The sequence below is a fragment of the Lepisosteus oculatus genome, chromosome 12 (assembly GCF_040954835.1).
Source record: "Lepisosteus oculatus isolate fLepOcu1 chromosome 12, fLepOcu1.hap2, whole genome shotgun sequence".
Classification (NCBI taxonomy): Eukaryota; Metazoa; Chordata; class Actinopteri; order Semionotiformes; family Lepisosteidae; genus Lepisosteus; species Lepisosteus oculatus.
In genome coordinates, this window is record NC_090707.1 from 7,062,669 (window position 1) to 7,088,634 (window position 25,966).

The 25,966-nt window shown below is 53.1% G+C and overlaps 3 protein-coding genes across 4 annotated transcripts; 2 read left to right on the top strand and 1 right to left on the bottom strand.

The window, feature by feature from the left end:
* The first annotated feature begins 993 nt into the window (after positions 1-993).
* coq10b (coenzyme Q10B) lies at positions 994-9,442 on the top strand. The gene is made up of 5 exons (XM_069196479.1): positions 994-1,127; positions 5,787-5,942; positions 6,487-6,679; positions 7,028-7,129; positions 7,420-9,442. The coding sequence occupies exons 1-5, from the start codon at positions 1,027-1,029 to the stop codon at positions 7,585-7,587; spliced, it is 720 nt and encodes a 239-aa protein (XP_069052580.1). The 5' UTR covers positions 994-1,026; the 3' UTR covers positions 7,588-9,442.
* A 1,189-nt stretch (positions 9,443-10,631) lies between these two features.
* On the bottom strand, positions 10,632-18,421 carry hspd1 (heat shock 60 protein 1). 2 transcript variants are annotated; one of them, XM_015358613.2, is made up of 11 exons: positions 18,287-18,421; positions 16,392-16,568; positions 15,569-15,904; positions 15,367-15,462; positions 14,729-14,822; positions 14,310-14,478; positions 14,098-14,197; positions 13,547-13,792; positions 12,814-12,988; positions 12,531-12,709; positions 10,632-12,109 (listed from the first exon to the last, which is right to left on the bottom strand). In XM_015358613.2, the coding sequence occupies exons 2-11, from the start codon at positions 16,563-16,565 to the stop codon at positions 11,957-11,959; spliced, it is 1,722 nt and encodes a 573-aa protein (XP_015214099.2). In that variant the 5' UTR covers positions 16,566-16,568; positions 18,287-18,421; the 3' UTR covers positions 10,632-11,956. The 2 variants fall into 2 exon arrangements, with proteins under 2 accessions (XP_015214099.2, XP_006636350.2); XM_006636287.3 differs by lacking the exon at positions 18,287-18,421 and adding an exon at positions 17,273-17,291.
* Positions 18,422-18,942: 521 nt separating this feature from the next.
* Positions 18,943-23,045, top strand: hspe1 (heat shock 10 protein 1). Its single transcript, XM_015358644.2, has 4 exons — positions 18,943-19,122; positions 21,739-21,894; positions 22,633-22,722; positions 22,814-23,045. The coding sequence occupies exons 1-4, from the start codon at positions 19,120-19,122 to the stop codon at positions 22,862-22,864; spliced, it is 300 nt and encodes a 99-aa protein (XP_015214130.1). The 5' UTR covers positions 18,943-19,119; the 3' UTR covers positions 22,865-23,045.
* Positions 23,046-25,966: the final 2,921 nt, after the last annotated feature.

A 25,966-nucleotide genomic window follows, 5' to 3' on the forward strand; every position in this document is an offset into this window, starting at 1 on the left:
GAGACGGGGATTATTAGGAGGCCATGACTGGTAAAGGCCAGGGGGAAATCTGGCCAGGACACCAGGGGGCACCCCTCTACTCTTTTCAAGAAACGCCCTGGGATATTTAATGACCACGAGGAGTCAGGCCCTCGGTTTTACATCTCATCTGAAGGACGGCGCCTGTTTACAGTGTCCCCGTCACTATACTGGGGCATTAGGACCCACATGGACCGCAGGGTGAGCGCCCCCTGCTGGCCCCACTAACACCTCTTCCAGCAGCAACCTTAGTTTTTCCCAGGAGGTCTCCCATCCAGGTACTGACCAGGCTCATACTGCTGAGCTTCAGTGGGCTGCCAGTTGTGAGTTGCAGAGTGATATGGCTGCTGGCTCATATATATTAGATATATTAGTATATATATATAGCGTTTTAATCATTTTTCTCTCCAAACCTAACCACTCGGGGTTTATTAGCATATTGTGCTTATTTTATATTGTAATCTCTTGTAAATGTTTGAATCCTATCGCCTTCCCTTAATTGTTAATTATACTGGGGGCCTTTATTACCATTAACCGTGGTTATGGTTTCTCATGAACCGTAAAAACACTTTGAAAAACTGCTTACAAACCATGTATTAGTATAAGAACGAAGACCTGTTGACATTCAAAGAATGTAAAAAAAAAAAGAGAAGATTGAGCGACTGACGCAGGGGGGACTGACTTTTACACAGTCACATTTCACGCACAATTAGATAACTCCCCGTGCCCTCACCCCAAATTTAGCCATAACCTTTACTTAGAAAGGCAGGGCGCCCGGAGCAACTCAATCCAGCATCTCGTGACAGGCCGGGGCACACAAACACCGCAGGACACACACGCGCCCCCCCCCTCTCCAATGACGGGCGGCTGGAGCCGCCAATGACGAGTCAGCGCTCCGGACCAGGGGCCAATCAGAGCCCCGGCCCTGCAGGGTGTGCTCGGAAAGGGGGGCGGGCCGTCGCTACAGAAAGTGTCGCCTGCGCTGGGCCTCACTTTGTTAAAGCGAAAATGGCGAGAGGCTGTAGGAGCCTGCGGAGAGCTGTTGCCGAATGTATCAATCAGTTACCGGCCGCCGCTAGCCGGGAGAGGCCACCCAGGAATGGCGTCAGGTAGGGTGTCACCTTTTTTTTTTTCCAAAAAAAAGTTTCTTCGCTCCTGCAGTCTGTGTAAAATTTCCGACCTCAAACTCTGCTGGGGTCAAGACGGTAAAACACATTCGCATATTTTTTGTTTGTTTGTTTGTTAAGAGCCGACATATGTTTTAACGAATGTGTACTCGCATAACATCTGCGTTTGTCATGGCCACTGGTTAGACGTCTTCGGAGTATGGAGATGTTTAAGTTCACGAAAACTCTGTGCACTGTGTTTTATTAAATAAAGTACTAACAGCAACATAAGGGACACTTTCGTTTTTAGATGATTTTCTCGCTTCTCCTTGAGATTTCGGGTGTCTTTGCAGCGTTTCGGTGAGTTTTAGCCCTGTGTTGAATAGTTTAAAAGTCGACAGCTGTATCGCTTGACTTGATTAACTGTGCGGAGGGGGAAAAACACTTTTATTTTTCCGGGTAGCTGGAGGACAGTACTTCGGAGAAATAGTTTTAAATCTGCAGTCACCTCTCGAGGCGGGTGGGGGGGTGGAGATTATACAAGACCTCTGCACGATTAAAACAGCTCAGGCGTACAGACGCCGGCCGAAACAAACAAACAATACAGTTATAATCAATTGCAAATATGGAAGACAGAACTGCATTTTTTTTCTAAAGAAAAAGGCCCCTCTCCAGAGTGCTAAATGCCGTGCATAGTTTCTCAGTACCGCATCTGGGAACATCTCTCTGGGAGAGCACGGTGCTGTGAATCGGTGGAGGAAAAAAAAAATTAACTAAACGATCTTAATCGCTTGTAAGATTAACGATCCGGATCAATAGATATACACGCCTGAGATAAGGTGGGGTTCTGTTGCGGTCAAGCAGAGAGCTGACGGCTGCAGGGACAAGATATCGCCGTCCGGTCGGTCCAGGCTCGGGCTAGGTCCGGTTCCCCTCCCCGGACCCCACGGGTCGACAGGGCTGCGGTGCCCGTGTGTGTGGGGGGCGGGGGGTGTAGTCTCGGTGCCGGGGTTCCCTTTATTAAAAAAACACAGCGGCTGGGAGAGGCTGTTACAGACCGGTCCGGTTAAGTAGCCAGTAACCAGCTGGGTCAGTTCGCCAGGAACCGGAAACGGCACAGAACCCCTCCCCCCGACCAGCGAGGAACACCCCTGGATCAGGGGCTCCGCACTTGGAATTTTTTTTTGGGGGGGTGGTCCTGGTGTTGTGCCAGTGGCCAAGCTTGACCTGCTCTCTCCAGCCCTGTGTGTGTCAGTAGTGACCCAGGGGGCAGCCGGGTGGGTCACTGCGTTTGTGATGTCGGTTGGGCCGATGGGGGGGACCCTGGCTCTGGGCAGCAGGGATGGGGGCTGCAGGGGCCCTCCGGGACTCTTCCGGGCCTCTCTTTCACTGGGGCTGGGGGATTGGGGGGACTGACTGGCTGGCTGACAGGACGGGGCCTTCTGGCGCTGTGAGCTAGAGGGGGGTCTTCTCCAGAGGTCAAAGGCATCCGGGGAGCCCCAATTTTACCATCCCTGGGGGGCAGGGAGAGCCGAGGGGCTCCACGCGGAGCTGGGGCGCAGGAAGAAAGCCCGGGTGTCGGCCGGGGCAGCCCTCAGGTGTGTCGGGGGGGGGGGGTGTGAGGCTGAGGAGTGCGGCAGCAGAGGTGTGGGGGGGGGGTGAGGACAGGAGCTTCAAAGAGATGGGAATCAGGCAGGCGAATTCCAGTGGCCGAGCGGAGCCGGGGATCTGGGAGTGCCCTGGAGGGAGGAGCTGATCGTTAGCGCGAGAGCCGGGGGGGAGGTGTGATCCTGCTGTTCGGGACAGCCGTGGTTCCTGCCCCGTCTGTGAAGCAGGAGCGGCGCCTGGTGTACTGCCGCAGGTGAAGCGGCGACTGCGTCTGATGTCTGTGGATTAAGGAGAACGGAAAGGTCGCAGACGAGGGGGCCGTTCGGTGCAACGTGGTTGTTTGGTCGTTCGGGGCTAAGTGATCCCGGGATCCCAAGCAGTAAGTTCTTGCAGGAATCCGGGGAATCCCCGTTGACAATATGGCTGGCCGGTTTGCTCCCTGAATGTGGTCAGCCATGTGTTTCCCCCAGTCCTGAATTCTGAAGTGTCCTTCTGCGAGATCTTCTCAGCTGTCCTGTGCTGCTTTTGCAGTGTTTGCTAATCCTCCTGTTTTGTTATGTGAGCCTGACTAGTTGATGAACTACATCACTATCAATGATCTACAGTGATATCAACAGCAGTGGTCCTAGTAGAGATCTCTGTGGTACGCCACTAATTACATCAACCCTGAATTGAATGATCATCACTGGTCTGTGCTGTGTTTGTGTCCATTAACCAGTTCCCAATCCAAACATCCCCCTAGAACCTTATGTAACAGAGGTAAGACTTGTTGATTCATAGTTAGTCTTTGGTTTTTATAAGTAAGAGGTACATGAGCAGTTTGCCAGTTCAGAGATATGATCCTGGTCTTGAGTGACTGGATCGCATTGCTGCTTTCCTTTCATACAGCTGGTAGAAGAACATCAGCTTCTGGACGTGTATACTGTGCTTTAATACTGCTGGGTATAAAACTTTTAAAATAATACATATAAAACTCTTTCCTGAGCCTGAAGTGGCCTCAGGCATGTTGTCAAGTTTCTCCCTGGTAAGCACCTGAGTACAATAATCCCCAGTATTTTCTCTGGCACGCTTAAAGGGGAACTGCAACATTATTTTTATATTTCGGGGTTTGAAAGAATCAGCATTGATGAGTGCATTTCAAACTGCCATGAAAGTACACTAACTTGTAAAAGCCTGCAGACTACATTTCCAGGTATGCGCAGCGCCGTGTTCTGCGATTCAGAACGAGTCAGGAAAATGTCTGGTAACGTGAAGTGGCCTTATTACATTGGAAATAAGCAAGCTTGTGAAGATATCTTTTTTTTTTTTAACTCGGTAGAAATATTACTCTTGACTTCAAGATGGTTTTGTCGATAAATACTGTTTAACTCTTAACTCTGCACGCAGATCGTGTTGGAAACTTTCTGCTGTATAGCCTGTATTTACACACTCGTGTGTCACATTTCATTCGTTATCAGAGTGACTAGTGAGCAGGAGGGGCCACATCAGGTCACGATTCTCACAAGCTCTCCGGGGGTCCCGGGGTTTGTGACAACATGGTGACTTTGAGTACTTTCCGAAAGTTCTTGTTTGCTCTTAATTCGAAATTTATTTAATTCATTTTGTTACAGAGATTTAAGAACTGGTCTGAACATATGAGGGCTGCCGTATGCCTTTAATGCTTCACCATTGTTTTGAAGTTGTATACTGAGAGTGTTATCTCCCATCTCTCTTGGACTTTAATATCTTCATAAACCTGTGCTTGAAATTCTTTGTACTCCATTTCTTTTCCTGCATGGAAAATTCGATTCTATTTTTTTTTATCGTTTTACAAAGTGCTTCCTTACACTATGGTGGACGTGCAGTAAGCTGACTACAAGTATTTGTTACACCTGGGCTCTGGGCACCCGTGCACGAGCCCACCCCACCGGGCTCTGGGCACCCGTGCACGAGCCCACCCCACCGGGCTCTGGGCACCCGTGCACGAGCCCACCCCACCGGGCTCTGGGCACCCGTGCACGAGCCCCGTTGTGTAAATCAAAAGCCCTTGTGTGAATCGCACTTGCTTCCACAAGAGGTCAAGGGTCGGGGGAAGCTGTGGCAACATGCAGAAGAGCCCTCAGACGGACGCGTGTCCTGTGGACGTCAGAGAGTCTCTGGCCTCAGTCTCTTTCTATCTCTGTCGGTCTGTCAGATTGTAATATTAACCCACTCGGAAAAACACAGGCTGTAGTGTGGTTAGACCACAACATTTGCCCGGAAGACTGTTCATTGCATTGAGCAATACTATAAGGACAGAATACATAAGGTGTCTTCATGGGTGGTTGTGCAGGAATATATACATATATGGAGGCAATTAGGCACAGTAATGTGTCTTTAAGGTCATAATAAGGGGTAATGCAGACCGTCTCTGATCTTGGTTTTCTCTTGTGTAGCTGTCGCTCATATGCCGGCTCTGGAGTAGGAATGTATAATGTATGTGATGGTGTGCGTCTGGGGTATCCAGTCCTGGTCCCGCAGCTTTTCCAATTCAAAGCGACAGGTCTCTGCAGAGCTGGGAGAAGCTGTTGAGCCAGTAATTAATCTGCCCCTTCAGGACCAGGCTGGCCCATGTCTGGATACACACGGGAATCCAGCGCGAAGCGGGTGGCTCTGCTCTCTTCCACTCCTGTAGAGTCTGGAGGGCGATAGCTCTGGGCTTGACTGTGCATGCCCAGCTTGAACCCAGGGCCCTGCATCTCGCCCGTGAGCAGCCGGGGGTTCTCGGTGCAGCAGGCTGACGTTGGAAGCTCCGGTTGTGATTCTGCAGCTCTCGAACCCTGGGCAGGGCTGAGGGTGGCCTGCCAGTCCCCGTGACCGCTCACCGACTGTTCCTCGGTAGGTGAGCAGGCAAGGGTCAGTCTGCCTGTCCTAGCCCTGCGGCAGCAAGATGAGCTGGGGAAAATTGCTGCTGGTTTTAATTGCCCCGGCAATCCCTGGCTGTTGTTTCAGCCAGGAATGGATGATGGGTTTGGAGGTAGCTCCGGTAATTCACCTCCGCATGATCTGGTCTTCCTCTGTCTGCCTGCTGTCCAGGTACCTGTCCTCCTGTGGCATCCTGATGACCCGAGGGGCGCCCCTCCTGGCGCCGCCGCCCGGGCCCCCTGTCCTCGCATGCAGGCGCAGCTTCCTGAACCTGGCTGCGCCCCTCATCAACAAGAGGAAAGAGTACTCTGAGAGGCGCATCATCGGGTGAGTCGCGTCTCTGGGCGGCACGGCACTGAGGTGCTGTCAAGCAGTCCCGCCGCAGTGTGCCGGGGTGTGGCTGGTGAGTGCGCAGGTGTTAGCACAGCGTGCGCTGGGCTGGTGAGTGTGCGCGAGGCCGTTAAGGTGGTTGGTGAGTGTACAGGTGTTAACAGTGCGATAAGGTGTGTACAGGTGGCTGGTGAGCATACAGGTGTGTGCGAGGCCGTTAAGGTGGCTGGTGAGCATACAGGTGTGTGCGAGGCCGTTAAGGTGGCTGGTGAGCGTACCGGTGTGCGTGAGGCCGTTAAGGTGGTTGGTGAGTGTACAGGTGTTAACAGTGCGATAAGGTGTGTACAGGTGGCTGGTGAGCGTGCAGGTGTGCGCAAGGCCGTTAAGGTGGTTGGAGAGTGTACCGGTGTGCAGGAGGCCGTTAAGGTGGTTGGTGAGTGTACAGGTGTTAACGGTGTGATAAGGTGTGTGCCGGGCAGCACGTCTACAGGTGTGTGCGGTACCAGCTGTGTAACGGCGGCGCTCTGCCCTCTCTCCCCAGGTACTCCATGCAGGAGATGTATGACGTGGTGGCGGGGGTGGAGCAGTACCTGCACTTCGTGCCGTGGTGCAAGCGCTCGGAGGTGATCTTCCGCAGGACCGGCTTCTGCAAGGCCCAGCTGGAGGTGGGCTTCCCCCCGGTGCTGGAGCGCTACACCTCCCTTGTCACCACAGTGCGCCCCCACCTGGTCAAGGTACGGCAACGCAAGGCCCCCCCGATTCCAAGCAAGGTTAGGTCTAGGAGCCTCAAACCCAGTCCCCACTAGCTGTGGCCTTGTAATTGTGAGTTTGACTCTTAGAGGGCTGCGGGTTGGGTCTGCTGCTTATTGTGATGTATTACCTAACAGGATTCATGTTCTGGGAGTTGGCTCTATAGAGAGGCCTTTGAGCCCCAAAAAGAGAGGCGCCTGGCGCAGGAGGAGGGAGTGGAGGTTGTAGGGTGTGTGGGACAGGGGTCAGAGGTTGGGTCCCTGAGCCGCCGCCCAGCTGGCCTGTCGCGAGCGCGTTCTTGAGCTGCCCCTGCCTCGTGCTCACCCTTCCAGGCGTCCTGCTCCGAGGGCAAGCTCTTCAACCACCTGGAGACGGTGTGGCGCTTCAGCCCAGGGATCCCGGGGTACCCGCGCACCTGCACCCTGGATTTCGCAGTGAGTGCGGTTAACCGGCCGGTGGAGGTGTTACTGAGTCCTTACTGACGGGGCGCTCAAACACTTGCACGTGCCATATTCACGGTCTTATCATTTTGAGTATCTACAGAACTGTAAATAATTGTGCATTCAAATTTGGCAGAAAGATGTCATGCTTGTCCCATATGAAGGTTGTCAACCTCTTTTCACTTAAGAGATGCGCCGAGATGGACACTTTGACCAGGGGGTGCCTGCAGCGTGCGGATGCTGCTGCCCTTTGACCTCTAACCTTTAACCCGCTCCCATCCCAGGTCTCCTTCGAGTTCCGCTCGCTGCTGCACTCCCAGCTGGCCACCGTCTTCTTCGACGAGGTCGTCAAGCAGATGGTGTCGGCGTTCGAGCGGCGGGCCGGCAAGCTGTACGGCCCCGTGACCACCATCCCCCGCGAGCTGATGTTCCACGAGGTCCACCACACGTAGCCCCCCCCCGGCGCCCGCGGGGGCAGAGGGGGGCGGGGGTGGGGCAGGCAGGCGTCTGCAGCCGCTGTCCCGACAGCCACGGTGGGACCGGGTCCCGAGTCAGGAGGGGCGGGTGGGGGGTTCATTTCTGCTCCCCCCGAAGCCCCCCGCCCAAGTGCCTCGTTCGCCCCACACATCCATCCTCCTCTCGCGCCTGCCCCACGGCAGCGCGGTCCCCGCCCACTCCACGGGACCGCCGCCGTGCCGCTGTCCTGCGCCTGCACAGAGTCGGCACAGACCGCCGGCCGCCGGGACAGCTCCCGCTGAGGGGCGTGCCGGGGCAGGGGGTGGAGGCGCGGACCAGTCCCTGGTGTGTGGCGGCGGGGGCCGGCTCGTGTTTTCTGAGCTGCCGAAATTTGTAAATGAGTCAACAGTTAGTGATGGATATTTGGAGTGTTGTCTGATGGCAAGGGTTAAAGACCAGTGCTGACATGTTCAGGGTGCAGGGTGGGGCACTGTGGACCCCCCACTGGCCCTGGGCACCCCAACACACCTGCTGGGTTTGGCTCTACCCAATAAGATGTTTCATCTGTTTGTAGGAAGTTGCTCATTTAAAATTCTTACACTGCTGTGATAACTTCATACTTCCATACTTGAGCAGAGAGGGAGGGAAACAAATTGCAGAGGTCCCAGCAAAGCAAGGTTCGTTCAGTGGAGGGCTCTTGTCGGCAAGAGCTTGGCTGAAGTGAAGCCCAGCAGGTGTGGGGGTCCCTAGCCCCAGCACTGGGAGAGCCAGGCTGTAACTCATCACAGTTTCAGTGCTGCAGGCTGAAGGAGAGCTTTGTGGATGGAGAGCAAGAGCTGCTCTCGAGGAGGTGCTGGGAACTCGGCCCCAGGCAGGATTGTGTTTACATAAGCTCTAGTAAGTGTTTGGGACACCAGATATCACAGTTGCACAATGCATGTTTGCATGTTGAGTGTGGCGAAACCGAGGGAACGCTGACTGCTGAATGTTGAGTGTCCGGTGGTTCCACACAATGGCAGGTGTAATTAGTTTTTGTTCCGCTCGGGCACAGACGCTGGCTGGAGTCTGTGGATGTGTCGAAGCCTGGGGACTCAACGGTATTGTCAGCGCTGGCGTCTGGGTTGTGCTCAGGATGTCGAGCTGCACAGGGGAGGGTCTGAAGCTGTGATCAGAGGATTCCTGACGTTCTCCTTGCTGGGAAGGGGGGGGGGGCGGGTGTGACCGTGCTGAAGTGTGCAGGGTTCTTTTTAACGTTGAATTTGGTTTTATTCTTGTACACGTCTTTTACAAACCTCGTGTCGGCGCCCTGCCCCCAGTGACCACTCTGTGATCCACGCGGTGTGCTGATTGTGTACTGTACATCTGTTGTTGTAGAAGACCAACATTTTTTAATACTGTAAACCTCACCCCTCTATAAACCCTTTCTGCCCCCCTGCTTGTACCCTTATTTTTACTTAGGCTGTATCTTGGCACCTTTGTTAATTTATTTAGTTCTTGGACAGACACATGTATATACAGTTATAAAGCACAGATAAGAGAGGGAGGGGAGACATGTTTTGTTGCCAAACTGTTACCTTTAATGTAATTAAGATGTTATGGATGAAGACACAAATGCATTCTGGTTGCATGGTATAATAAACTATTTTTCTATTAAAGTCTCCATACAATTTTTTAAATGTAATATAATGCATGAGTTTCAGAGTCCTTATTTTCTTCTGTAAATGTGAATTCATGTAAACTGATATGAGTGGCTGCTTGTATGTGTGCCCTACCTGGACGACAGGGGAGCGCACAGGATTGTAATGAAGTTTTAATTTCTTATTTTCCAATTACATTTCTTTTAAAACTAAACTTGGGATGGGAGTTTTATTTAGCAAGATGTCTTTCATCTTCATACCAGACAACTGAAATGTTCCAATTGTCTTCATTTGTGTGTTGTAGTGAGGGGTGGCTTGTCTTCAGGCACCTGCATGAACAGCCCCTTGCACATGGGACAGGCTGGACCTATGCAGCCATCTAGTCCTATTTTACAGGTGGTAGCTTTCTGCGAGGGTCCCTGCTGCCCAGAAAAGGGCGTGGAGTATTGTCCTTGCCAGTGCCATAGCTGTCTGTATTAATTTACCCCATTAGCAGACTGCTGCTGGAAGTTCATTCTCATGAACCCCCTGCACCCTGGCCAGGGATAATCATACAATACAAATCATGTTCCAAAAGCATGAATGTGGAGTGGACTTGCACCAATCATGGGCCAGTTCACCGTGGACCAACCCAGTCAAGACATCTAGTCCAGTTGGTAGGTAGGTTCCACATCCCCATTGCTGTGCAGTATCCAGTGTGGCCCAGCTAAGGGCTTCGTCATGGATATGAAATCTCTTATTGGGTAACTGCTTGCTTAATTGGCAGCTCTATTGCATACATCTGTTACTCTCATGCATTGATTCCTACTGTATGACACCTGGTGGCTTTGTTGGTGTATGTGGCATCTACTTTTCCACGATTCTAAAATCCTCTGCCTGTTTATAAATGCATGTGTTTTAAAAAAAGGAAAAGTTCAATGCATTAAAAAAACCTCAGAGCTGAAGCAACCCTTTCCCCCCCAGCAGTACAGTGAACAGGATCTTAGTCTTGCTCTAAAACTTAAGCCTACTTTGTACAGTTCAGAGGCAAATATTCTTTTACATTGACTTTTAAAACTGCAGGGAACAATCCTCCAGTCTGCTGTCAGGGGGATACACTCAAAGTGGAAAAGGCCCCCTATTCCTGCAAGAAGGATTTGTTAGATTTGTCTTGAATGGGCTCTCCCAGTTAGTCACATGGCACAGCTGCATCCAGCCCCTCAGTTTGGGAACTAGTGCTGCTCTGTTCCATCTAAAGGTCTAAAAAAAAAAAAAAAACCATGGTTGAACTACAATAAAAGTTTGGAAGGGTGAAGCACATAACTGTTAACATTGTGAAGGTGTTGGTCTGCAGTTGTTTCCCACCGGACATCCATTCTCACATCCAGGTGGTGATCATTGTAGGAAAATAACACAGCTGGATCTGTCGCACATTATTTGAATTTTATTAAATAAAAAAAACTGACTATGGTACAAAAAAAGTTTCATAACTTGCTCGCTCCCCCCACCCCCCAAAAAAAAAGTTGAAAGAAGTTACCAACGGTCTGTCGTCATGAAGTTGAACATTCAGCTGCGATTCCCACCTCCTCCTCCACACACGCCCCCCAGCACAGGAAATGGACTGAGGTGGGCAGAGTGTACCGGGGCTCCGACACCTGCTCCACTGTCCCCTCCCAGAGCAAGATCTCACAGGGCTCAGGCTGGGACAAAGGGCAGTGGCCTCCCCAGCTCATGCAACCCCATCTCCTGCCCCCAGCCACAGCCACAACTCAACTCCCCTCCAGGACAAACATGCTGCCGGATCAGGGTTCCATGCCTATCAACCCCTGACACGCCCAGCAGTTCAGCAAAAAGCCTTTCCTGTCCTGTATGTGCCCAGGCCTATGAGCCGTCCATCCCAGCTCCAACACGCCTGGTCCTATCCCTCAAAAAAAGGTCAGGGTTATCATCTCTGGGTAAACTGCTCAGGCCAGAGGAAAGTTAAAACTTCGCTTCAGCAAAGAACTGAGGGCCCCTGATACTCTACAGGGGAGGTCTCTTTGGCCCACAGTCCCCCCTACTCTGCCACAGAAGCCTGCTGTACACACAGCTCAGGGGTCCTGCTCCACGGTACAGAGCTTTGAACAAACAAGTCATTCAATAAGGCAGCTCTCCAACCTGTGTTACAGGATAAACACATACTTCAATCCATGCGCGTAAACAGCAGAGATTTAATGACAACTTGTGAATTTTAAGTACCAAAGAAAAATTGGGACAGTAGTGCACAAAACAAGTATTTTTTTTTCATAAACAGACAAATATAAAAAAAAAGTTACAGAAGAGGATGAACCAGCATGGGCAATGGAGGACAAGCCATTACTGGGCACAGAGGATCAGCCTGAAACTACAGTCTCAACCAGAGGCCATTCAACATGATCAGGAGCAGGGAGCTGTACTGGGTCAGCACTGGCAAAGCCCTGGGAGGGAGAAGAGACCACCTGACCTGGGGGGACGGGGGGCAATCTTCCGAAGCAGTCCTGGCTCACGACAGCCCCCCTCGTCCCAGCAGGGGGCAGCAGTGGGAAAGCAGAGGTGCGCATGTGGGTTGAGGGGGTCGCAGTTCCCCAGCAAACTCTTGGCCACCACGTCCGACAGGGAGAAGGCCAGGGAGCGACAGGGTATGAGAATACAGACTCCCTAGCGACCCCTGGCCACTGCCCCCCCCAGTCCAGTCAGTCCATCAGAAAGCAGGAAGGGGGCCGTTCCCAGTTTAGAACATGCCCCCGCCCATGCCGCCCATGCCACCCATGCCCCCTCCCATCGCGGGCTCCTTCTCCTCCTTGGGCACCTCCGTGACGACCGCTTCCGCTGTGGACAGCAGAGACGCCACCCCGGCCGCGTCCAGCAGGGCCGTCCGGACCACCTGCAGGGGGCGCCAGAGAGACGACGTCATCGCCGTGCAATGGGTGTGCAAAAGGGGTAACATACCGTCCATGCAAAACGCCCTTTACCAACAGCAACCAGGGAGCGCATCTAAAGTGGGGGGTTCCCAAGTCCTGGTGACCCCACCAGGAGAAGGCGCGTTTCAGGTCAAGTAAAGGCTTCAGTGAAGAAGTTGCTTCAATTGAACAATGGCATTTTAGTTCAGGATTTTCCTTACAAAGTGAAAGTTAAAAGATCCAACATTTGTAAGAGCTGGGAAGACAGTTCAACGAAGGGTTTGGCTGGAACAAAAACCAGCAGGTGTGTGTGTGTGTGGTCATTAGGACCCAGGACCAGCAACCCTGTGACAGTCCCTTTTGGACCAGGAACCACGGCTCAGTGTGCTACACAAACCCGCCTACCTTCGTGGGGTCGATGATGCCCTTCTCCACCATGTTGACGTACTCCCCCAGCATGGCGTCGTAGCCGATCTCCGCCCCGCTCTGCAGGATCTTCTCCACCACCAGCGAGCCCTCCACCCCCGCGTTCTTCGCGATGGTCATCGCCGGGATGCGCAGAGCCCGCCGCACGATGTCGATTCCTGGAACGGGGAAAGGCGAGCGGGACGGGTTGGCGCTGGCAAGCAAGGGGAGGATTATGGGAAGGAGGGGAGTACGCTGGGGCTGTACGCGTCTCTCCACTCACCGATCTTCTGGTCCGCGTTGACTGGCTTGATGCCGTCCAGGGCAGGGATGCAGCGCAGCAGGGCACAGCCGCCCCCGGGCACGATGCCCTCCTCCACCGCCGCCCTTGTGGCGTTCAGGGCATCCGTCACCCGGTCCTTCTTCTCGTTCACCTCCACGTCGCTCGTGCCCCCAACCTGACGCCCCGACGGGAACACAGACGTTTGCCATCAAAGCTCCTGGCAAAATCCCTCACCCTCCACACCCTGTCCCCTCCCAGAATTCTCCACTCTTCTTTTCACCTTCCACGAAGCGAGCCCCCTTTCTCTGCCCCCCATCTCCCTGGGGTACTCCCCATCCCACCCCCCCCTCGTTTCTCTCCTCCCCTCACCTTTCTTTCTTTCTTACCAAAAACCCAAACACACATTGAAAATCTCCCTCTACCATACATGTCAAAAGCTCCCTCCCCATCATTTCTATCCCTTTATTTTATTCTGTTGATGCATATTTTTGCACATAACCTGTTACTTTTTTTTTGTTGTTTTGCACATCGTCTGTTGTTGTTTTTTGCACACTGCCTGTTGTCTCCGTCTTTCTTTTGCTACACAATTGTATTGTTGTTGTGTTTTTTTTTCCCTCTTTGTACTACTTATGTTCATCTTCCACGAAGCGAGCCCCCTTTCTCTGCCCCCCCCCCCCCATCTCCCTGGGGTACTCCCCATCCCACCCCCCCCTCGTTTCTCTCCTCCCCTCACCTTGAGCACAGCCACCCCGTCGGACAGCTTGGCCAGCCTCTCGTTCAGCTTCTCCTTCTCGTAGTCGCTGCTGGTGACCTCCAGCTGCTCCACGATCTCCTGCACGCGCTTCTCGATGGCGGCCTTGTCGCCCTTCCCCTTCAGCAGCATCGTGTCATCCTTCGTCACCAACACCTCCCCCACCTTGCCGAAGTCGTGCGCCTGGATGTCCTCCAGCGCCAGCCCCAGGGCTTCGTCCCCGAACACCTGGAGGGAGAGGGAGAGGGAAACAGGAATGAAGAAGTTACAGTCTCTTCACTACAGTACTGAAGGAACTGGGTGGACACTTCCGGACACAAACACCAAGTCAACAGTAAAAAGAAGGTTGCAGAGATACTCTGACTGAGAGAAGGAGTAAAGTGCAGAGAGATGAGAAATCAGAAGGCAGACGTGATGGTCAAAGAAGAGAGAATCCGCAGAATTACATTGAATGTTGTGTGAGCACAAAGGATTCTGGGAGAGAACAGACAGCCTGACCAAGAAAGGAGGAGGGGCCTGGGTGGGATACTCACAGTGCCCCCGGTGGCGATGGCCATGTCCTGCAGCTGGTTCTTCCTGTTGTCTCCGAACCCAGGAGCCTTCACTGCCACCACCTGCAGCCCCACCTTGAGCCTGGGAGAAAGATCACACCGTGAGTCTGCGGTGACCCCCCGACAGCCCAGTGGGAGCCCTAACGACCCGAGAGACCGACACTCGGGAGCAAGAGAGGGGTGGACAGACGGACCTGTTGAGCACCAGCGTGCTGAGAGCCTCCCCGTCCACATCCTCGGCCACGATGACCAGGGGCTTGCGGTGCTGGTTGGCGATCTCGAGAGCCGGGACGATGGACTGGACACTGGAGATCTTCTTCTCACTGAGGAGGAGATAGGCATCCTGGAACTCGCACTTCTGACCTGGGGGGGGCAGAGAGACAGGACATTGATAAGAACACACACGAGCGTTTCTGTCGCTGTGCGGATGGGCTCCCCGATGACTCCCGTTTCGTTTCTACTTATTATTACGAAAGACGCTCAAAAGAAAGGCCACGAGGAAAGAGAAAACAGCCCAAAACAAACAGTTTACAGTTCTCAAACAGAAGCCACCTTGCAGAGAGGAAGTGTGGCGGGGACAGGGTAGGGCCAGGGCCTGGCAGAGCGCCCTCACCTTTGGCAGTGTTGATGAAGTACGGGGAGATGTACCCACGGTCGAACTTCAGACCCTCAATGATCTCCAGCTCGTCGTGCAGAGTCTTACCATCCTGAAAACACACATCCAAGAACACGGCATCAGCCGGCACACCGGACCCATCACACAGCTCACACACCTCTCTCCCAGGAAAGACCCGCGACAGGCTGCTTCCCAGATCACCAGACACGGATTCCCGGAGCACTTCTCCCAACTCGAGAGCCACAGGCTAGTGGAAAAGCAGTCACCCCCCCCCCCCCCGTCTCACTTCACCAGCTCCTTTAGAGCAACAGCAATGCAGAAGCCAGGAACACTGCTGTCGAACTACCCCGATCCGCTACTCTTCCTCTGCCTATTCCTGCAGGATTTCCAGGCTCTTTAATACATCAACTCTTACACTTCAGGGGAAGGTGAACAACTGAGCAACACGCTGTTGCTCTCCAGATCTGGATTGAGAGCATCATTCTTTCCAGTGGCCAGTGCTGTGGCCAATTCAGTTCCCACTGGACAGTTCCTAATGGACCTAATGGACATTTACTTGGATCGAACCCGGGCATGGAGCTCAGAGTGATGCCCCGCCCCACCGCCCCCTACAAAACAAGCCCCCTGCAACCCACCTTGACGGTGATGACCCCCTTGCGCCCCACTTTCTTCATGGCGTCGGAGATGATGTTGCCGATCTCGCTGTCCCCGTTGGCAGAGATGGTGGCCACCTGAAAGAAGGCCAGGAAAGAGAGAGAGAGGGCCGTCAAGCGGGGTACCCCTCCCTTTTACCCTGGGGGCAACGAGGCGCACCCCTTCCCTCACGCAAGGCCTTACCTGGGCGATCTCCTCGGGCGTGGTGACGGGCTTGGAGAGCTTCTTGAGCTCGGTGATGACCGTGTCCACGGCCAGCATGACCCCGCGCCGGATCTCCACGGGGTTGGCGCCTTTGCTGATGGTGTCGAAGCCCTCCTTGGCGATGGCGCGGGCCAGCACGGTGGCGGTGGTGGTGCCGTCGCCGGCCTCCTCGTTGGTGTTGTTGGCAACGTCCTGCACCAGCTTGGCGCCGATGTTCTTGTACTTGTCCTTCAGGTCGATGCTTTTGGCCACCGTCACCCCGTCCTTGGTGACCTTGGGGCTCCCCCAGCTCTGCTCGATGATGACCGTGCGACCCTGCACGAAGGCACAAGGCGCTCGAACCAGGACAGAATCTCAGGCCTCAGGCATCCATCTCTGCACAACATGCTTCAAACCCACAATCCATACACAAACAACCCACCGCTACACATTTCCTGCTGCACACAAACGTGTACACGCGTCACTGCCAAACAATGCGTATCACACACACACACGCACACACACCAGGTGTCCCACCCCCTCCTCCTCCTCTTCCGACCCCTCTCCTGCCAGGTGTCCCCACCCCCTGCTCCTCTCCCTGCCCCCCCCACAAGGTGTCCTACCCCCCTCCTCCCCCACCAGGTGTCCTACCCGCCCCCTCTCCTCTTGCGACCCCTCTCCTGCCAGGTGTCCCCACCCCCTGCTCCTCTCCCTGCACCCCCCACCAGGTGTCCTACCCCCCTGCTCCTCTCCCACAAGGTGTCCTACCCCCCCCTCTCCCACCAGGTGTCCTACCCGCCCCCTCTCCTCTTCCCACCCCTACCTTGGGCCCCATGGTGACGGCGACGGCGTCAGCCAGCAGGTCGACGCCCTGCAGCATGAGGGCGCGGGCGTCGGCGCCGAACTTCACGTCCTTGGCGTAGCAGCGCGTCAGGTGGGGCGCCAGCGCTCGGCACGCCGGGCGCATCCGTCTCATCACGGTGGGCAAGCGCAGCATTTCCTGCAGGGGTGCAGCAGAGACGGGCCTGAGCGGCGGACAGACGGCGATCCCGCGGATCTTGCTTTCCAAGGAGCAACAGGGGGGGGGGCGCCTTGGCCTGGACCTGTTCCGGCTCCAGACCCCAGCTGTGTACCCCGAGACGCGCACGCTCACCCCACTTCTGCCACGGCGCGGGGCTGCACTGCAAGCTCACCCTGCCCGGCCTGTCTCCATGGCAACACAGCCTGAGCAGGCGCAGGGGCCTGCTTCAGCACTAACACCCCGGACACGCAGGGCCAAGGTCGTACCTGTAAGGACACGGCCTTCCCTCGAAAACCCACCGCCGGGAGAAGGGAATCTGTGGCGATTAGACAGCTGTGTGGCGACTGCCGGATTATCAGAGCTCTTAACCGTGAAGGCACACAAGGCCAATGCACTGTAAATGCACGACCGGGGTAATAGGCTCGAAGCGGGCCGCAGATTACTCAACCACGACTCCTTGAGCGCCTCCTGCGCCAGGACAGACCCGACGCCCTCTTATTTTACTGTGTAATTACACTTTCAGCAGGTGTAATTTTAAAAGCTAGAAGTCGATGTGGGGGATAGGGCGGCTCGGAACGCAGAACTGTTCTTTATAAAGACCGTGTGGGGGGGGTCCTAACTGTTTACAGACAAGAAGCCAAAAAAAAAACAACAACAATCAAATCCACTTCAAGTAAACGCACTACAAACCACCCCTCAGTCTTGTGACAGCGCCTAATCTTTCACGGCGTCTTTTCGGCATGAAGGTCCGTCCTTCCGCCCGCGTGCGTGCGTGCGGGGGTCACGCACCACAAGGTCAAAGCCGTGGCTGCGTCGAGAGCGTGCCGGTGCGCAGCGGCGCACGCGGAGCTCGCTAGAACTGAGCTTCATCGGCGCCCCCCGCTCACGAGGACATCCCTGCTCGCGGTGGAAGCTACTATCTGGACAGCGCAAGACGTAGCAGAGCTTACGACTAATCACTATCCAGTGATGTGTTTTTAAGTTGACTGTCTTAATGAGAAGAGTACAATAACCTCCTTAACAAAGCGCAATCTTTGAAAACGTTAATTCCAACATAAAACCCCCCGACTTCTCCGAATACATGCAGTTCATTATCCTTCTAGCAGTAGAGACGTAGCCGTCTCTGACTGGGATGGCGAGGTTCAGTCAGACGCTGACGAGAACAGACTGGAGCTCTCACAGCACTACACGGTTCCGCAGAACCGCTCGGCTCGCCCGTTTCACGCGGCAGGCGCTTAACGCCGTGCTGGGCGATATTCGAGATGTGCAGCGCAGCAGCGGGCAGACAGCAGAATCTCTCCCCCCTCCACAGCGTCCGTTACAGATGCAAGCGCTCATCATTCATGTCCAGTCCAGCCGGAAAACTACAGAAGGACAAACGAGCCACCCCCAATCCCTCACCTCGGGGTGTAAAGTGGAAAACACAAATAGGCACAGAAAAGCGGACGAGTTACACCCGAAGCGGCCAAGGGCAGGCCCACACGAAATGAGGAGGTTCACGGCCACAGCCGAGCGAACCACCGCTGCAGACACGCGAGCAGGCACGCACGCACGCCCGCCCGCCGCCTTCAGTCGGCTCGAACCGAGCTGTAGCGCTCCGCTCCGTCACGGCAGAGACTGAACAGGCTCCCCAGGAGCGGCGTGCGGAACCGTGCTCCAGCGGCGAGCGAGCGAGGAAGGGGAGCCCGGGTACTTACTGTCGGGGTGGATGGGATGAGGTCAGGAGGGAACAGACGACCGCCGCGCAGTGGGCTCTGTCAGAAGAAGTAAGACGGCGAGCTGCGCTGCTGCCTAAAAGCGCCTCCTCTCCGGCCTCTGAGCGGCGCACATGGGCATCTCCATCCGGGTAACGCTGGGGGCCGCCCCGAAACCTGTATAACTGCACACACTCGCCCCGCTGGGGGGGGGCGCGCAAGACTGTGGCGGTGAAGACCCCCCCACACACACACACCTCATTGGGGCCCGCCCGTCGCGTTACACGGCTCCGGGAACGTAACTTTAAACGCAGGTGGGATAGAGCGCGCCAGGGGGGGGAACCTCCATGCTCGTTCCGGGGCAGGCGATTTCCAGAAACTTCTCGGACGCCATTGGAGGAGGAAAAAAAGTTCGAGGGGTCGAAGGTGAATGTTGTGTAATTTTGATGCAATGGCGGGGGGGGCGGAGATGCACGCTCTGCTGCCAAATGCATCGCTTTGAAACACATTGCACCCGTGTATGAAGCAGTAATTCCGCTGTATGCACTCACAGGAGGCGGGGGCGGCTGTCGGTTTGCGCGCTGGCTGCAGGGCGCGCGGGGGATCGTGTCGGGAAGGTTCCAGAAGGCTCTGGAACCCGGGACAGGGGGAGGAACCGGCTCGGGGGGGGCGCGCATGCGCTGTCGGGCGCCCGTATTTCTTCACGTGGGGCGGCGATTCTGGTGTGTGAGAGAAAGCCAAGTCTCACGCGTGGAGAAGCCCCGAGCGCAGGACACAGGAGGGTCGCGGTGGAACCACGCTGCTGTGTGTAGAAACGTTCATAGAGACACGTCGGCATGGTAAGACTCTCTGCTCCGTACGCAGGCCGTGCCGTAGGGCGGCCTGCAATGGAGCAATTTTAAAATGTCTGGATATCCAGATCAGAAGCTCCGATGCGCCTTCTCTAGTACTTTCTACTCCGTGTAAGCTGAGCAGCACGCTGGTGAGCGCGCTGTAAAAGCAGGTCCCTTGGACACTTGGTATAAAGCGGGCTCTCACTGGGCGCAGAGGTGGGGATACTGCTCCATACTGACGATAGGATCGGCGCGGTCGCAGGTTTTTAACACCTGCAGCCGCACGGACTGGGCCGGCGGGCGGGCGGGCGGGGGACTCCGGCGACACCGGAGACGGAATTCGGGCTTTACCGAACCGACAGAGACCCGGGGGTCAAGGTCGGGGCCCTCAGACCGGTGCTAGTGAGCAACCCGGCGGGCTGTCTTGCCTTTGGCATTAACGTTTTCCTTTTGGATTATTTTCCGTGTTCCTTCCTAGGTGACCTGACAGAATCCGGCCTTTAAAGTCCGCCCTCTGCTTCCTCGGCGGAGGCGTTTAGTTGTTACGTCCCTGTAAAACGCATGCATGTGTGAACCCCGTAGACCATCGACAGACGTCTAAATAGAAGTGTTGCTCTCAAAGATGGCTTTAAGAACACAATTTTTAAAAAAGGGAACTTAATTTTGTGAATAAATACGTTTTTTTTTGTTCATTCTTTGTAAATGCGTGTGTTTAAAAGTCTTCTTGATAGCTGCCGTACGTGTGTCAGCCGGCTCGGCACGCGTGCCCTTGTAATCACGCAAGTTGCTACACGGAAGAACAAACTGTGGCTCCGGTTTATCTTCAATCACATCCGGGGCAGATATGAAACGTGAACTCGGCGTTTTGGAGGTCCCGCTCGTCTCGGAAGTGACCTCCTTGCTCTTTCCGAGATAGTCGCACATCTAGGCCTTTAATTGAAGCCTTCCCAGTCTCCAGTAGTTACAGGGAGTTACGATGATCTCTTCAATCAAGTAATTAGTTAACCAGATGTGCTCTCACGCAGCACAGAAAGTCTGAGGCTGGGCTAAGTCTTAACACCCCCGGAGAGGGGCAGAACTTTCTGGGTGGACATTTTTAAAACCTGTGATTTTTACTAAAACACGACTTGCCAGTTCCAGTGGTGCAATTTGCATCTGAAGGTGCATGTCGCCTTGGTGACCCCATTGCACTTCTGGGATGAGGTGCTAGTGTGCAGGAGAGGAGGGGGAGGCCCGTGTCTCTGGCAGGATCAATGTTCCCTGCCCTGTGCTCTGCTGACGGCAATCATTAACGATGCTTCCTGTCTGGCTGCCTTGACCACGCGTTGGGAATTAATTCCCTACAGAGCTCACAGGCTGTTGGCAGACGGGGCGCCCCTCCCCCCTGCTCCGCTGTTGTCCGTGCCCTTGAAGTGACCTTGATCCAAGGTCGCGCGCACAGCCCTCCTCCTCCTCCTCCTCCTCCGCGCGGGCCAGGGACAGGACCTCGTGGATCCCTGATCACACGCCGCTTTATCTGTCTGAGCTGCGAGACCTCGGGCGCTCTGCGACATTCCTCAGCCGGCTCCTTCCCCTGTCTTTGCTCCCGAATTCCTCGGCTCCTTCTGCCGACTCATCGCGAGTGACAAAGCTGTTGTTGTCGCGGGTCTCGGCACCCGTGATGCCCAGATCGTGGTTTCATCCTCGTTTTTAACCTGTTGTTCACACCTCTGCGTCGGCACCTTCGGAGGAGTAGCTGAGCAACTCGATGTTTCTGCTCCTCCTCCTGGGCATCTCTCTGCTTCGCCACCCAGATGTACCGCTCGCAGTGAAGTAAAGGCGTGAACACGTGCAGGACTTCCCTCCATGCCCTGGGCCTCTGGGGGAGAGGGAGTGTGCTCTGCCCCCTGGTGGCAGGACAGCAGGACTTCCGCCCTTGGGGTCAGAGTGGCCTGCGCTCGTTGCTTTCCCACTCGGGACGAGGATGCTCTCTCTCCTGCCTCTCTTCTCTCTCGGAGTCGCAGGGCATCAGTGGTGTGACCAGTGAATTAGTGTTGCCAAACCAGATACAATTAACATACCATTTGCAGACATTAATTATTGGACATTTGCATTAAACATATAAAACTTTATTGAGAGACAGGCTCACTGTCTGTTCCTCAGGCTGGGACAGGAGATCACACACTATTTATTATTATTATTATTATTATTATTATTATTATTGAGAGACGGGCTCACTGTCTGTTCCTCAGGCTGGAACTGGAGATCACACACTGTATAATTATTTTTATTATTATTATTAATACAGTGAGTGATCTGAGTGATCTGTCCAAGCCTGAGGAACAGACAGTGAGCCTGTCTCTCAATAATAATAATAATAATAATAATAATATTGAGAGACAGTGTCTGCTCCTCAGGCTGGGACAGGAGATCACACACTGTATTATTATTATTATTATTATTATTATTATTATTATTATTGAGAGACAGGCTCAATGTCATCAGATCACACACTGTGTTGCAGCTCTCTTGAGTTTCTTCCCTTTTCTGATTCCTGTGGGAGTGGGAATTCTGCGATTGGATGTGTTATTTCTGGGAATGGCGCTAGTCTCATCTCTCCCCCCCTCTCTCTCGGACCCTCAGGCGTTCAGGAAGTTCCTCCCGATGTTTGACCGCGTGCTGGTGGAGCGCTTGGCCGCGGAGACCGTCTCCAAGGGCGGGATCATGCTGCCCGAGAAGTCGCAGGGGAAGGTGCTGCAGGCCACCGTGGTGGCGGTGGGGCCCGGGAGTGTCAACAAGGTGATTTCGGGGGTCCTGCTGGGGCGGTCCCGGTCCGCACGCATGAAAGTAGCGCTGCTTCGCTTCAGAAGGATAAACTGCTTTTTTTAAAAAAAATGTCAAAAGAAAAAGACTGAGGAAAAATGACATAGTGGATGACCTTTTAATCAAATTGTTAGGTATTTTGTGTTTACAACCAGTTGAGTAAACTCACATTTTTTTAAGCGTGTTTTTTTATGTACATTCCTAATTCCCATTAGGCACTTGTCTACAGGAGGGGCCCCAGGGCATTATGGGATGTGGGGAAGAGGCATGCTGCAGCTCGCGCTGTTGTGCACCACTGACGCCACCCCCTCTGTTACAGGGCACCTGTCGCAGTGTTAAAATGTGTCGCAGCTGGGTTCTAATAGACGAGATTGGGGGGGGTACAGTTCTTGAGGTGTACTAGATGACCGGTTTCCTAGGCCTCTTTAAATCTTGGACAGCTTGAAGAGGTGAACTACAGCTGGGTCTTGAGCTTTTGGAGATGGGCGGAGATCTGAAGGTAGCCTGAGGGACTGCAGGCTGGATGCCCTCGTGTGTTAAGCTCTAAAGCGGTCTATCTGCCTGTGCATCAGTGCAACAGAGTGGGCTGGAGATGCCGATACTCCCCTGCCTTTCTGATTTTAATCCCGAGAGGAGTCCGCAGCAGGCCGTGTGGACACCGAGCGAACATAAAGTCAGCGTCTGTCCGTCTCTCTCTCTCTCTCTGGCCAACAGAGTGGTCAGCTGCAGCCGGTCGGCGTCAAGGTGGGGGAGAAGGTCCTGCTGCCCGAGTACGGGGGTACGAAAGTGACGCTGGATGACAAGGTGTGTCCCCGCGCAGCTGCAGTCCTGGGAGGAGGTCAGGGGCCGAGTCTCTGGGCGGCGCGCTCACTGGAATGTGTGTTTCTGTTTTCAGGATTACTTCCTGTTCCGTGATGGAGATATCCTGGGGAAGTACGTGGACTGAAACTCCCTCTCCCTCTCCCCCAGCCCCCGCACCCATTCCAGCAGAGAGGAAGAAGGCTGCCCCGTATTTGTATTGTTTGTTTTCTCTTTCACTCGAATGTAAATACGAATTGTGTTTTGTTACCATAATAAAGCAGAACAGCTGGACCCGGCTGTGTTGTCTGCAGTCGTTGAGACCTCAACGTGTCGTTGTTGCTTGGTTAACTCTCGCGATCCTGCACCAAGACCCTGTGCTTGTGTTTCATGCACAGTTGTCGATTCTTGAGGTCTGTTGTTTTCAAAGCCTTCGTCGATGTTGCAGGGATACGTCTGCACAGGCCCGCTCAGGAGTAGGGCCACACTGTCGGGGACAAAATAGCTCCGGTTTCCTGGAGGAGTGAGCACCGTGGGCAGAGTACAGGTGTTTATAACTGTAATCACTAGGACTGCCAGTGAACGTAGCAATTAACTGTGAGCTCATAACTATAACAAAATGCCCTCTTTCGTTCCTGCGCTCTCGCCACCACCAGCAGCTGCTGTAGGGCAGTGGTGACTATGAGTCATCCCTCTGACCCTCTCCTGCCAGCCTGCTGGGGCGAACTGGATGCTGTGGTTTAATTTCCCTTTTAAAAAAAGACATAACTGTGCTTTAACTTCCTGACCTCCACCTCCACTGAAGATGAGTGGTCTTCGCTGCAGAACTCTCAGCAGTTTCATTCCCAAAATGTTACTGGTGTTACTCCTGCATGTTGAGCTTTTATTCCAGGTCGCTCAGGAAGATTGAGTGAGAACATGAACAGAAGAGATGACGGGGAACCTAAGTCTGGCTAAAACAAACTAGCGAATTTCCTAAACGTACATCAGATACATACAAAAAGGATTTATTAAGTAGCATTTGAAAACATACTTCGCAATGCAAATAAGCTCCACCATAAGGCAAGGCCATCAAAAAATTAATTTAAACATATACTGTTCCCCTCCATGGAAATCTTGAGTAATAGGGACCTTAATTCCCTTCCCTTGCAGCCTGAGATCATGTTCTTCTTTTGGCTCCCTCCAGTTCTGATAAAAAAAATCTCACTCTTGGATTTATTCATCTTTGCAGAGGAAGCCAAAGAGAACTGATCACAACACTGAGGCGTGGTCAGAGAGGAGGAGAGTGACGTCATCCCGGTACAGGGACGTCTTTACCCCTCCTCCCCCACTTCCAGGCACTGGTATCCCTTTAATTCAATTCAGCTTTATTTGTCATTATACTTACACAGGTGCATAGTATAATAAAAAAAGTGTTTCTCATTAGTCCCTCGGGTGCAGTGTTTATAAATATATAGAACAGCAGACGACAATAGGCAGTAAATGCAATAGCAATAACAGTGTAAACAACAGTATGGTACCAGTGGCACAGCACCCATATCTGTTAAACTAACTGTGCAGAAGCACACGAAGAGAGCAAACAGTGCAAACTAATACTATGATTATCAAATAGTAAAACTACAATCAAGTACAGTTTTAATGGTGCAAGGCACAGGCTAAGGGCTCCATAACTAACATGAATAACAAGGGGGATAGTGGGCAGCCCTGCCTCACCCCTGAACAGAGTTCAGAGGGGCGTGACCTATAGCCATTTACCATTTTCTTACTGTTGCTACGTGTGTACAGCAAGTTAATCCATTTACTAATTATGGGGCCGTAGCCGTGGCCTAATTGGCTATCGTTGTCGTCAGACCCTCTTAGGGCTATCTACCGCTAAGTCTTTGGTTTATTAGCTAACATGTATATTAGCCAAAACAAATGCGTATATCTACGTTTTTCAAAAAGCCGCCTGTAGATGACCAGAGCTGTCCCGAAACAAACAAGACACATGAGATGTTACAAGTTTCGGAATGCATGAATAACATAAAGATAATAAATATAAGTATAAATAAATATAACAAGTGAACGACTTTACAGAGTTAAAATACATCCAAAGTATGTATTTGACGCTTTTATTAGCAGACCATTCTTGCAATTAAAGGATGAATTGGTTAGCACTCTAATGCGACTATAACAATTCAGTGTTTAAGTCTTGTGGGAAGTCACAAATTTCTAAATTAGGTGTCTTTTGGCATCGAAAACAGAATACTAATTTCGTGGGTTTCATACAAGTTTAAAAGCATCATGAAGGATCAAACAAGATCTTAATATTTTAATACCTTCGCAGTTTTTATTCTCATGACGCCTCACTCGATATTACCGTTGGGTCGATGCATTTACTCCAACCGCTGAATATTTAAAGGCAAGTTAAAGGCTCCGTGAAGTTGGCTCCCTACAGACAGCACAAACGACGAAACCCACTTCTTTCATTAGTGCTACGTTTGTGCCGGTTTGTGCCGTTGAAAGTACCGTTTGTGCTGGTTTCGTTCCCGAGATACAGAGCCTTGTGTTTCCGGTGATCACGTGACCATGCACGGTGACTTTGACCTCCAGTGACCCCGTCTGCCGAGTTCAAGCGTCTGTTAAAGTTTAGCTCGTACCCTTAACATTTTAAAGACAATCAATATCGATAAACATATGAGCCTCCTTAGATGTGAATAATACTAAAACATGATGCATACCAACAAGTTAACCATCTATGACATAAACCTGTGGTTGTAATGTATGTAAAATCACCGTGATTGTAAGATCAATTGTAATCAATGTAAGATCAAGATAAAAGATCAAGGCACGTTTTCCTTATATATATGGACTTTGTGTCCCGACATGGGATCAGCATATCATGTCCTGTCGCAACATATGGCTCCATGTCCCGACATGGGAGCGGGGCATTTTGTTGGGGAATGTCATATCGCGATATATGGGGCTTCATGTCGCGACATGGGCGTGACAGTTTCTGTCATATCGCGATATAGGGGCTTTCATGTCGCGACATGGGGGCGGGGCATTTTGCCGGGGTATGTCATATCGCGATATGCGGGCTTCATGTCACGACATGGGCGCCAATGACATTTGTCATATCGCGATATGTGAACTCCGTGTCGCGACATGGGGGTGGGCGTTTTGTCGGGGGGGGGGGGGGGGGGGTACGCCATATCGCAATATATGGACTTAATGTCGCGACAGTGGAGCCATGACAGTGCGCCAGTCG

Coding starts and splice junctions, on each gene's coding strand:
- coq10b (XM_069196479.1), top strand. CDS start 1,027: ATGGCGAGAGGCTGTAGGAGCCTGCGGAGAGCTGTTGCCGAATGTATC. Junction 1,128..5,786: donor CCACCCAGGAATGGCGTCAG/GTAGGGTGTCAC, acceptor CCTGCTGTCCAG/GTACCTGTCCTCCTGTGGCA. Junction 6,680..7,027: donor TGCGCCCCCACCTGGTCAAG/GTACGGCAACGC, acceptor TCACCCTTCCAG/GCGTCCTGCTCCGAGGGCAA.
- hspd1 (XM_015358613.2), bottom strand. CDS start 16,565: ATGCTGCGCTTGCCCACCGTGATGAGACGGATGCGCCCGGCGTGCCGA. Junction 14,198..14,309: donor AGCACGCTGGTGCTCAACAG/GTCCGTCTGTCC, acceptor TCTTTCTCCCAG/GCTCAAGGTGGGGCTGCAGG. Junction 12,710..12,813: donor CAACGCGGACCAGAAGATCG/GTGAGTGGAGAG, acceptor TCCCCGTTCCAG/GAATCGACATCGTGCGGCGG.
- hspe1 (XM_015358644.2), top strand. Junction 21,895..22,632: donor GGCCCGGGAGTGTCAACAAG/GTGATTTCGGGG, acceptor TCTGGCCAACAG/AGTGGTCAGCTGCAGCCGGT. Junction 22,723..22,813: donor AAGTGACGCTGGATGACAAG/GTGTGTCCCCGC, acceptor TTCTGTTTTCAG/GATTACTTCCTGTTCCGTGA.